The sequence below is a fragment of the Solanum verrucosum genome, unplaced genomic scaffold (assembly GCF_900185275.1).
Source record: "Solanum verrucosum unplaced genomic scaffold, falcon-dt-bn FXZP01000038.1, whole genome shotgun sequence".
NCBI lineage: Eukaryota > Viridiplantae > Streptophyta > Magnoliopsida > Solanales > Solanaceae > Solanum > Solanum verrucosum.
The window spans coordinates 677,550-690,473 of NW_026020564.1; the positions used below are offsets into that span (position 1 = coordinate 677,550).

At 32.6% G+C, this 12,924-nt stretch overlaps 1 protein-coding gene across 1 annotated transcript; it reads left to right on the plus strand.

The window, feature by feature from the left end:
• Positions 1 to 6,754: 6,754 nt before the first annotated feature.
• On the plus strand, positions 6,755 to 10,439 carry LOC125810263 (uncharacterized). The gene is made up of 7 exons (XM_049489774.1): positions 6,755 to 7,236; positions 7,337 to 7,463; positions 7,554 to 7,621; positions 7,663 to 7,834; positions 7,929 to 8,048; positions 8,160 to 8,494; positions 10,415 to 10,439. The coding sequence occupies exons 1-7, from the start codon at positions 6,755 to 6,757 to the stop codon at positions 10,437 to 10,439; spliced, it is 1,329 nt and encodes a 442-aa protein (XP_049345731.1).
• The last annotated feature ends 2,485 nt before the right edge of the window (positions 10,440 to 12,924 follow it).

Below are 12,924 nucleotides of genomic sequence, written 5' to 3' on the forward strand. Positions count from 1 at the left end.
ATGCTAGTAATTATAATTGATTGTTTGTTAGTATATTATTGTTTTTGTTTGTTGGTTGTGTTATTCAATTGTTAATTTGATTTGATTATTGTTAGTTAGGTATAGATAATTGAAGATTTTTATTTTAAGGTTATTTTAAAAAGAAATTAGGCATTTTAAAATTGGGCATTGTTAGTTAGTGAAGAATTAGCATTTTTATATTTTAGAACTAGTTTAAACTTGAGAATATGTAATTTGAGGTTAAATTGAGATTTTTTTGGATTTGATTTTAGGACTAGTTAGTAAAGTGTTAATTTGAAGTTAGAAATTAGTAATTGAAGTGTTATGAGTAGAAGATGAATGTTTGAATGTCATGAACTTAATTAGAATTTGAAGTTGAACTTAGAACTTGAACATGAATTTAGAACTTGAACTTGAACTTAGAACTTGAACTTTGAACTTGAACTTAGAACTTAGAATTTGAAGTTAAACTTAGAATTTGAACTTAGAACTTGAACTTGAACTTAAAACTTGATCTTGAACTAGAACTTAGAACTTAGAACTTGAACTTGAACTTAGAACTTAGAACTTCAAATTAGAACTTGAACATGAATTTAGAACTTGAACTTGAACTTGAACTTAGAATTTGAACTTGAACTTGAAATTAGAACTTGAACATGAATTTAGAACTTGAACTTGAAATTAGAACTTGAACTTGAACTTGAACTTAGAACTTGAACTTGAACTTGAAATTAGAACTTGAACATGAGTTTAGAACTTGAACTTGAATTTAGAACTTGATCTTGAACTTGAACTTGATCTAGAACTTAGAACTTAGAACTTGAACTTGAACTTAGAACTTGAACTTGAAATTAGAACTTGAACTTGAAATTAGAACTTGAACATGAAGTTAGAACTTGAACATGAACTTAGAACTTCAACTTCAACTTAGAACTTGAACTTGAAATTAGAACTTGAACTTGAACTTGAAATTAGAATTTGAACTTGAAATTAGAATTTGAACTTGAACTTAGAACTTGAACTTGAAATTAGAACTTGAACTTGAACTTGAACTTAGAACATGAACTTAAAATTTGAAGTTGAACTTAGACTTGAACTTGAAATTAGAACTTGAACTTGGAACTAATTAGCTTGAATATATAACTAATTAATTTTAGAAATTAGATATGAACTTGAATTGAAAACTTGAACTTATTAAAACTTGAATATATATAACTAATATTCTTGGATTTGAAGTTTATATATAACTAATTTTAGAACTTTTCGTGCTAGGCAACTGAGGAAGCTCAACATCTAAAAAAGTTGATATAAGACTATATTGCTTCTTTCATCAAAGTAGGAGATAAGGTTGGTGCTTCTAAATTTCTAAAGTTCAAGTACAATTGTTTTCAATAATGTGTTTGTGTCTATGTAGTATTGATACTTAGCTTTAAATTTAGAAATAATATATTTGGTAAGCATAAGTACCAACACTAGTTGATCCTATTGATGACAAAATTGATTTTCTTGCAAGATCGATTTGTGTCCATCTAGTGTTGACACTTAGCTTTAAATTTAGAAATAATAAATTTGTTAAGCATAAATATCAACACTAGTTGATCCTATTGATGACAAAATTGATTTTCCTGCAAGATCGATTTGTGTCCATCTAGTGTTGCTATTAAGCTTTAATTTAGGAATAATGTGTTTGTTAAGCATAAGTACCAACACTAGTTGATCCTATTGATGACAAAATTGATTTTCTTGCAAGATCGATTTGTGTCCATCTAGTGTTGACACTTAGCTTTAAATTTAGAAATAATATATTTGTTAAGCATAAATATCAACACTAGTTAATCCTATTGATGACAAAATTGATTTTCTTGCAAGATCGATTTGTGTCCATCTAGTGTTGCTATTAAGCTTTAATTTAGGAATAATGTGTTTGTTAAGCATAAGTACCAACACTAGTTGATCCTATTGATGACAAAATTGATTTTCTTGCAAGATCGATTTGTGTCCATCTAGTGTTGACACTTAGCTTTAAATTTAGAAATAATATATTTGTTAAGCATAAATATCAACACTAGTTGATCCTATTGATGACAAAATTGATTTTCTTGGAAGATCGATTTGTGTCCAGCTAGTGTTGCTATTAAGCTTTAATTTAGGAATAATGTGTTTGTTAAGCATAAGTATCAACACTAGTTGATCCTATAGATGACAAAATTGATTTTCTTGGAAGATCGATTTGTGTCCATCTAGTGTTGACACTTAGCTTTAAAAAGTTGTTAAGTTGTTAAAGTTATAAAGTTGTTAAGTTGTTTAAATAAGTTAAATTAAATAATGTGGTTTTGTTGATGGATTTAGTTGTTGGAATTAAGTCAAAACTAATGTAGTTATAGTTAAAAAGTTGTTAAGTTGTTTAGATAAATTAAAATAAATAATGTGATTTAGTTGGTGGATTTAGTTGTTGTATTAAGTCAAAACTAAACTAGTTAAAGTTGTTATGTTGTTTATATAAGTTAAAATAAATAATGTCGGTTTAGTTAGTGAATTTAGTTGTTGGAATTAAGTCAAAACTAATGTAGTTAAAGTTCAAAAGTTGTTATGTTGTTTAAATAAGTTAAAATAAATAATGTCGGTTTAGTTAGTGAATTTAGTTGTTGGAATTAAGTCAAAACTAATGTAGTTAAAGTTAAAAAGTTAAGTTTGTTTAAATAAGTTAAAACAAATATTGTGGTTTAGTTGGTGGATTTAGTTGTTCGAATTAAGTCAAAACTAAACTAGTTAAAGTTGTTAAGTTGTTTAAATAAGTTAAAATAAATATGTCAAAACTAGTTAGACTTAGAAAGTGGTTAAGTTGTTTAAATAAATTCAAATGTTATTTAGTTGATGGAACTAAAATTATCATTATTGTTTGTGTAAATGAATCCTGATCGTAGTTGGATGTATAATAGAAACAATCCTGGTCGAGCGGGTATGATTCCAGAATTTGCAGAAGGTGTCACTAGATTTATAAATCATGCAATGACACTTGATGATTTTTTTTAATTCAAGATTGATTAGGTGTCCGTGTGTTAATTGTGAAAATGTGAGATATCATACAACAGAGACTGTTGCTATGTATCTTGTGATGAATGGATTCAAACCAGGGTATACAGTTTGGACTAGCCATGGTGAGGTTGAAAGTGACACTATGTTTAATAACTTTGTTGTCGGTGAAAGTAGTAGATCTACCGAGCATAATTATTTCCAATGTTCTAGAATGTCAGATATGATTAATGATGCTTTTGGGATGCATTCTGATTTTGAACAAGGAGAAAATGTAGAAGAAACTCCTAATGAAGAAGCAAACATCTTTTATGAACAATTGCATGATTGTAGTAGTCCTTTGTTCAACGGGAGTCAACACTCTAAATTGTCTGTTGCAGTTAGATTGTTAAGTATCAAATCTGACAATAATATTTCTCAAGGAGCAATGGACTCTATGATAGAACTTATGAAGGAATTAGTTGATCCCAATGTAGAGATTCCTGATTCTTATTATAAAGCAAATGCATTGGTGTCTAAGTTAGGACTCTCCTCGATAAGAATTGATTGTTGTGAAAAAGGTTGCATGTTATACTATAAGGAGGATGTCAATCTAGAGTCTTGTAAGTTTTGTAGTCACCCTCGCTATAAGATTGGTTCTACCGGAAAGAAACTTGCTATTAAGGCGATGCATTATTTACCTCTTATACCAAGATTGAAAAGGTTGTATGCATCAAATAGCTCTGCTCCTCATATGAGATGGCACCGTGAAAATAGAAGGCCACCTGGTGTCATGTGCCATCCATCTGACGGAGAGGCTTGGAAACATTTTGATAGAACTTATCCAGATTTTGCTGCTGAACCAAGGAATGTTAGGCTGGGTTTGTGTGCGGATGGTTTCACCCCCTTTTCAGTTGGGGCTACACCATATTCTTGTTGGCCTGTGTTTATTACACCGTATAATCTTCCACCTGAGATGTGTATGACAAGCCCGTATATATTTCTGAATTGTGTCATTCCTGGTCCGAGTAATCCAAAAAGCAAGATTGATGTGTACTTACAACCTTTGATTGATGGAAATTGTTGTGGTCTGAGGGGTAAAAACATGGGACATTTCTCGTAAACAAAATTTCAACATGTGTGCTACTTTAATGTGGACTATTAATGATTTTCCTGCCTATGGAATGCTATCTGGATGGATGACAGCTGGAAAGTTAGCATGTCCCTACTGTATGGAAGATACTAAATCATTCACAGTAAAACATGGCCGAAAGAATTCATGGTTTGATTGTCATCGTCGGTTCTTGCCACCTGATCATGAGTTTAGGAGAAAGAAATATGCATTTAAAAAGAATAAAACTGAACGAGATGGTCCACCCCCAATGTTAACGGGTGATGATATTTGGGAAAGAGTTCAAAATTTTCCAAAGGTAACTGAGGAACCACTGTACAAATTTGATGGGTATGGTGTTGCACATAATTGGACTAAACAGAGTATATTCTGGGAGTTACCTTATTGGAAGGATAATTTGCTTAGACATAATCTCGATGTCATGCATATTGAAAAGAATTATTTTGATAATCTGTTCAACACTGTAATGGATGTAACTGGCAAGACAAAAGATAATGTTAAGGCTAGACTTGACTTACCAGAACATTGTAGACGACCGGAGTTGCATTTACAGGAGTCTGCCAACAACAAGTTACTTAAGCCCAAGGCTAGTTATTCATTCACAATGGAACAAAAGAGAAAAATTTGTGAGTGGGTGGAAAGCTTGAAAATACCAGATGGATATGCCTCAAATTTGGGAAAGAGGGTTGACATTGAGCATGGAATATTGCATGGGATGAAAAGTCACGACTGTCATGTTTTTATGGAACAATTACTTCCGATTGCTTTTTGTGGATTGCCTGAAAACATATGGAAACCGATGGCAGAAATCAGTTTGTTCTTCAAAGACTTGTGTTCCAGCACATTGAGAGTAGAGAATCTGGTTCGGATGGCCAAAAATATAGTTGTTATTAGTAATAAGTTGGAGAAGATTCTTCCACCTGGGTTCTTTGATGTGATGGAACATCTTCCTATTCACCTTGTTCATGAAGCTCTACTGGGAGGTCCAGTTCAATATAGGTGGATGTATCCTTTTGAGCAGTAAGTAACTATAACACATTTATTCTTATTTCATAAATCGTTAATATATCTTTTGAAATTATATATCTAATATAAAATTTTACAGGAGCATTGGCAAGTCTAAAAGGGGTATTAAGAATAAACAGAGGGTGGAGGGCTGTATGGCTCAAGTATATCTAGCTAAAGAAAGATCCCACTTTTGTTCTTACTACTTTGATGATTATGTGTCGTGTTTGAGAAATAGACCTAATCGACATGATGTTACTGGGAATGATCCTGCAGTACAATCATTATCAATCTTCAACCAACCGGGTAAGGGTTCAAAAAAGCGTACATTGCACAAACTTACCGAAAAGGAGAAAAAATCTGCAGAGCTTCATGTCTTGCTGAATTGTCCAGAAGTCCAACCCTTCTTAGAGTAAGAAAATTAAATATGTAAACAACATATATTCAACTCCGATTTTATTAAGGAAACTAACTGTATTTTCAATGTGATTCTACAGTTATTTTGTGAGCCAATATGGTGATGATCAAGTGTTTCCATCATTTATAACGTGGTATACTAATTGGGTAAGTGTTGTAATATATACACCTACTAAGAGATTAGTGTACTCTTCCTTCTACTAACATTGCTTTTAATTTACTAATTATATATAGGTCTACAATTCAGAAAATGCTGCCACATTTGATCAATTTTTCAAGGATATTTCTTGGGGACCGATTACAGTTCACACAATGTCCCAATATAACGTAAATGGTTTTAAATTTGCCACAGAGAAATACTCAAAGAATAAGAAAACTAATAATAGTGGTGTTTGGGTTAAAGGTGATAATGGAAATCAAAATGAGAATGTTGATTATTTTGGCGACCTACAGGAGATTGTAGAGTTGGAGTATTCGGGTTGGCCAATCAAAAGAATAGTACTTTTCCAATGCAAGTGGTTTGATCCAACTTCAAGAGGTACGAGGGAGCTTAAGCAACATAATATCATTGAAGTCAAGCACACTAGGAAGTATGAGGCTTATGATCCTTTTATTATTGCACAAAATGCTAAACAAGTGTACTATGCTCCTTATCCGTTGCGTAGGGATAAGTTTGATTGGTGGGTTGTAATCAAAACAAAACCGATGGGGCGAGTGGAAGTTGAGAATGAATTGGATGTTGCATATCAAAATGAAATATCAAGTGTTCATCAAGTAGTGGATGCTGAGTTAGAAATGAATTTGGAGCATCCTGATCACATTTTAGAAGAAGTTAATAGAGAAGAGTTAGATATGCCAACAAATATGGATGAGGATGAGGAGGAAACTTTCGAAGAGGATGAATGGATAGATGAGGAGGAAACTTCCGAAGATAATGCATGTGAATGGATAGATGATAAAGAAACTTCTGAAGAGGATGAATAACAATTTGTATGTTTAGTTGGTGGATTTTTAGCTATTCATATTTGAGTATACTTTATATTTTAGTAGTTTTAACGTTTGTTTGACATTGTGAAAGACTATTTGGATTAAGCCTTATGTTATGATAACTTTGTTTGATATATTTGTTCGACATTGTGACATTATTTTGTACTACTTTGTTTTAATCTTTATATTTATTTGATATAGATGGTAGATAAAGACAAGGGTAGATCAAAAAAATCCGATAATCCGAAAAAGAAATTTAAGGCCAATGCTATGAGAAGGCCCACTGGGGTCGTGATATCTGATGAGCCCTCTCGAGTTAATATTTCAAAAAGAGCCTCAGTTTCAACTACTCACTCGACACACCAGTCACATAATGCCTCTATTCATGTGGCTCCACAATCTGATTATACTATATCTACACCCACTGTGGTACCTAGTTCGGGTTACCAAACATTGCAGGGCTATTCACATCTTGGTCGTGGGTCTAACATACCATCAGCTAGTGCTAGTCAGTGCAATAATTTGAATACTATTAGTGGATCAATTGGACTTTCCAATCTTCATATTGAATCCAATGGCTCAGAGCCTAATACTCCTACCACCCAGCACTCAGATGCACATGGTCCTCAGCCAGGCGATAGAGACAATTTTCGGAGACTCGTCATCGAGCCATTAGGATACAAGTATGATTTAATTATGTTTCATCTTTCATTTATCAATTTCTATTTTAATTGATTGATTATTTTTTGTTTACTCTACTTCGTCAATGAATTCGTATTTCAGCTTACGTCCGGATGTGGGTATGGCAAAGATTATTTTAAAGTGCATCGGAACTCACTATAATGGTGTGTATCCGAATTGGAGTTCGATTCCACTTAACAACCAAGGGCAGATGTTCAATGAATTTAAGGTAAGAATATATATAAATTAAATTCATATCATATACATTTAAATTCTCTAGTCATTTGAACAATAAATATTTAGTAATTTTTTATTACAGAAATATTATGTATGGGCTCCCGAACACGAGGATGACGTTCAAGTGAACTTCAAGCTTAAAGCTTCAAAGTTGCTTTCTAGCACATTTTGTGATTGTCGAAAAAAAATAGAATGCCTAAGTTTATGTTTTCGGAGCGATGGGCTTTGTTACTGAAACATTGGAGTACTGATGAAAAATTTAAAAAGAGGAGTGAGATTGGGAAGATGGCTCGCGCATCAGAAAAGGGAGGCTCTTTGCACACTGGTGGAGCTATTAGCCAGGTTACTAGGAAGGAAAGAATGGTATACTTTCTTAATTTAGTAAATAATTTTTTTCTTTTTTGATAAGTACTTTTTGGAGATTAATGAGATCAAATTCTATATATGTTATTTGCAGGAAAAAGAGTTGGGTAGGCCGGTAGCTGTACCAGAGATGTTCGAGGTTACTCACGTCAAGAAGAGTACGAACCCCACAGAAGAAGAAAGATGGATTGAGCCACGTGCTCAAGAGACATATGTAAGAATTCCATTCAAACTAATTTTTTTTTTCTTTTCCTTGTATATATTACATTCTTATTCGTAGAGTTCTTTGTTTAAATTACAGGATAGGTATATATGAATATCTCAGGAATATTGTAGTACTCTACCTCTTGAGAGTCAGGACAGACCATTTACACAAGAAGAAAACGAGAATCTTTGGAAACAGAGTGCTGGTGAACCGATTAGAGGTTCAGTCTACGGCTATCCAGAAAAGGCGTATCAGAAGAAGAAGTCTTGGTATTGTGGTTCATCATCCTCAAGCTTTGATGGTGGGGATAGAGAGACAATATTTGCAATGGAGAGTAAGATAACTTATCTCAATGCCGAGCTTGCTGCTGTAGCCGAAAGAGAGAAGAAAAGAGAAGAAAGAGCGAAGAAGAGAGAGGAGGAGATTGCAGCAACAAAGGAGGTAGAGAACAAGAGGTATGCAGCGCTTCAGGCCCAACTAACTTTTCTTTTTGAATCAGGAAATATTCTTCCTCCATGTCCGGCTAGCAGTGATGGATCTGATCAGGAGGGTGATGAGAATGATAAGGAGAGTGAGGGTGATGAAGAGTAGTTGTATCTATTTGACATTTTAGACTTCTATATTTTTAGAATTGTTTAATTTGATCGTATTTTAGTTTATTTTGAAGTTGGATGAAGTTTATTTTGAAATAATTTGTATATGTTGAAAATATTGTGTTGTTTTGGTTGGATGAAGTTTATTTGGCTTTGGGTTGTTTTGGTATAAATATGCAGGCGGGCAACTAAAAATTGCAGCAATTTGCTGCCTGTTTTGCAGCAAAAAACCGACCTCCGGAGGTCGAAATTTCAACATTACAAAAATAAAAATACCGACCTTCGGAGGTCGGAATTTCAACATAACAAAAATAAAAATATCGACCTCCAAAGGTCAGAATTTCAACATTACAAAAATAAAAATACCGACCTCCGGAGGTCGGAATTTCAACATTACAAAAATAAAAATACCGACCTCCGAAGGTCGGAATTTCAAAAATACAAAAATAAAAATACCGACCTCCGGAGGTCGGAATTTCAACATTACAAAAATAAAAATACCGACCTCCGGAGGTCGGAATTTCAACATTACAAAAATAAAAATACCGACCTCCGGAGGTCGGAATTTCAACATTACAAAAATAAAAATACCGACCTCCGGAGGTCAGAATTTCAACATTACAAAAATAAAAATACCGACCTCCAGAGGTCGGAATTAAAAAAAATGAATATTTCGACATAAAATAAAAACCGACCTCCAGAGGTCGGTATTGAATAGCGACCAAACTTTTTCCGACCTAAGCTGGGATGTCGGTTTTAGGTCGCTATTTCAAGGAATACCGACCTCCGGAGGTCGGTATTTATAGGTCGGTATTCACAGTTTTTTTAGTAGTGAGTTGAAAATTATGTGTGGGGTGAATTATCTAGATCCTCGTTAAAAAATAAAAATAAAATATGAACTTGAAGTTCACGAGATAATTCATTTGCAAAATGTTGCAAATAATTTGCTAGATATATTTGCTGACCCAATATTTTAATTAAGTTGCAAATGCTCTAATACATAGTCCTTAAAGGATAGAGTCTATGGTACGCCAGAAGCGTGATAGACCAATCGATTCCAAACGTAAAACTCTTTGAGGAAGGAGAGGAGCAAATTATCAAAATGGTCATGATAATGAGGTAAGTGCTTTGAAAGAGCACTATGACATAACACTTCATAAAACCTTGGCAAATGTTGAGGTACCTGAAAACGATGATAAATGAAGAGATCTCGATAAGTTATTTCGTATTGGAATAGATATCAAAATGACCGTCGATGGTATCTTTATTATGAAGTAGCATTCAATGCTATAAATGGTTACGAGGATCTTAAATTTGAATCTATCATATAGTGTTGACAGATAAATGATTGGCACTATTCAAGTATATTTTGTTTCACTTAGAAAAGTGATATTTTTGATCATATAGTTCATGGATCAAAATATAATGTCAGTGTAGTACAAATGAATCATTGTGCGAAAGTATAACCGTAAGAAATAAAGTGCGGTTTGTGCCTCGGGGCATAAAGGGTTTCGCAAAAATCCTGACATTATTAAATGTAGATATATTCTTCAATGGTGGATGCAATGAGACTTGTTTCAGTCTAGAAATAGATGAAATACTTGAATATGCATAATGAATGATTATTATGTCTAACTAGACAATGAAGTTATATGAAAATACTTGAAGGATTTAAAATGCCTTAAAGCAATTCCATTGAGTACCCAATGGTTTTGAGATTGCTTAACACAAAGAAAGAATCTTTTTGATCTCATGAAAATGATTTAAAATGTCATGTATTAGTGCAATTGGTGCACTTACAGATTGATGGTTATACAAATGCTAGAAGATTATTTGATATAAATATAAAAAGTTATGTGAGGGGATTGCCATATTATCAGTCAAGTTATGCCAAGAAACTAACAAAGAAAGTGACTCAACACATAGAAGATGTGTGATTTTCTTTGAGAAGAAAAGACGAGCAACGTATAAAATTGAAATGATCAATCTCTGAGTTAGAAATGATTTGATTATGTAGATGCAGAATATTTATTTGATCTGCATAAAGCTCGATCGCAAATGAGCTATTTGTTTACATATGGAGGCACAACAATATCTTGGCATTCAAAGAAACAAACATTGGTAACCACTTCTTCAAATCATACAGAAATAATATTGATCTATGAAGTAAGTCGGGAGTGTGTATGGTTGGAATCATGATCTATCATATTCAAAAAATATGTGATTTTCCTTTGGCGAAAGATATTCTAACCACCATATACGAAAATAATATATAGCTCAATTGAAGGGAGGATACAATCAAAGGAGGTCAGACAAAACATATTTCACCAAAAGTATTTTTCACACATGATCTTCAACAAAATGGTGAGATAGACGTTCAAAGACCTATTCAAGTGATATCTTATAAACTTATTCACTAAGGATTGCCAACATCAATATTTGAGAAGTTGTGATATAAGATTGGAATGCATCGTCTCCGAGATATCAAGTAAAGTTTTTATCAGGGGGAGAAAAATACGTGTTGTACTCTTTTCCTTAACCGTGGTTTTATCCCAATTGGGTTTTCCTGGTAAGGTTTTTAACGAGGCAACATTCAAAGCGTATTAAAAAATATGTGTACTCTTTTTCCTTCACTAGGATTTTTTCCCACGGGGTTTTTTCCTAGTAAGGTTTTAACGAGGTATATTATCTATGGACATCCAAGGGGGAGTGTTATAAAATAATATATTGTGGATGTCCACTACATCAAGAAGTTACTCCATACTTTCCTCCATTATGAAGGTAACCATTACCTCCATAACCTCCACCTTTATAACCATTATTCTTGTAACCTTTCACTTCCATAACCTCCCCATTATATTCATATTAATGTCATGTTTATGACTAACCTTTTGTATGCCTCTATGTTACACTATAAATAGAGGCATAAGGGTTCATATTGTAGAGACTTGAAGATTTGGTGTACACTTGAAAGAAAGAAAGTTATCTCATATTGTTCCTCTTGTCTTATATTCTTCTTGTCTTTATCTTTATATTGTTCTTTTGTTCTTAAGTTTTACAACATATATGGATTAATAACGTCTCTTTGATTTATGTTTTAAATTTGAACATAAAAAAAATAATTCAAATAAAGTTTTTCACCAAAAATATTTAAAATCTCTTATCTATTTAAATATTTTGTACGCAAAATGAACGTTACTATTATTCTTTTTCGTAATTTGATATCCAAAAATAGTTTTTGTAAAAATTGGTCAAACGTAATTTGTTTAAAAAAAAATACTTTTCTAATGGACTAGCCAAAGACAAATTGTTTTTCTTCAAATGTACTTACCCAAAAAACTATTTTGACAAAATTGTTTCTCAAAATAAATAAGTTTAGAAACTTGGTGGGTTGGTTTCTAAGATGGTCACTCAACTAATAGTTATTATATTTGAGAGTAATATTTTTTCTTGATTCTAATTTTTTACCAAAGAAAGTGACTTTATGAGCTAGTGATAATTATTAATTAAGCGACCATATAAGAAATGAAGTTGAAACTTGGTCAAAAAAGGACTCTTTAATCTTTTACTCCCCACGCTTAAAAAAATGACCTACTTTTTTTTAGTCTATTTAAAAAAGAATGGCCCCTTTCCTTTGTCGTCAACACTTAAATTTCAGCTTTCCATGTGACATGTTTAAGACCACGAGATTAAAAGACATTTTGATGCATTTTACATAACTTTAATTTAGGGCTATAAGATTAAAAATCCTTCTTCATTTTCTTAAAATCCGTTTCAAATTAAATTAGGGCATTCGTTTCAAAACAAAGGTAAGAATAAAATTCCATCATCATGTAGTGTTTATTTTATTTAAGAGAAATCCTAAATTTAACAAAAGAAAATAGGTAAGAGTAAACATTTTAGGGTTTGCTTTAATAGATCATAGGAACATTAATTAGCTAGGGTTAGAGAATCATAAAAGTAGTATTTTGAGTGAAGTGATGATGAGGTCCCAATCAGAAGAAACATAAATTAGGTTGTCTTGACTTTTTGTGAACACAAGTGAAAAGTACATGAACCTGTCTCAATGTGATGGATGTTTGATTAAAAAAAAGTACATGTAGCTGTTCAATTACTGTCCAAACATAAAGCTCACGGGGTTAACCAATGCCAGCCCTAGCTTCTATAATTTACTATGCTATATTTGGAGTCTCTTTCATATATACCTAATGAATCTACTCTTCTATTTGTCCATAAGTGTGTGCCTTTGTTAATATACATAGATCCAATAATTATTTCTATCACTTTCATTC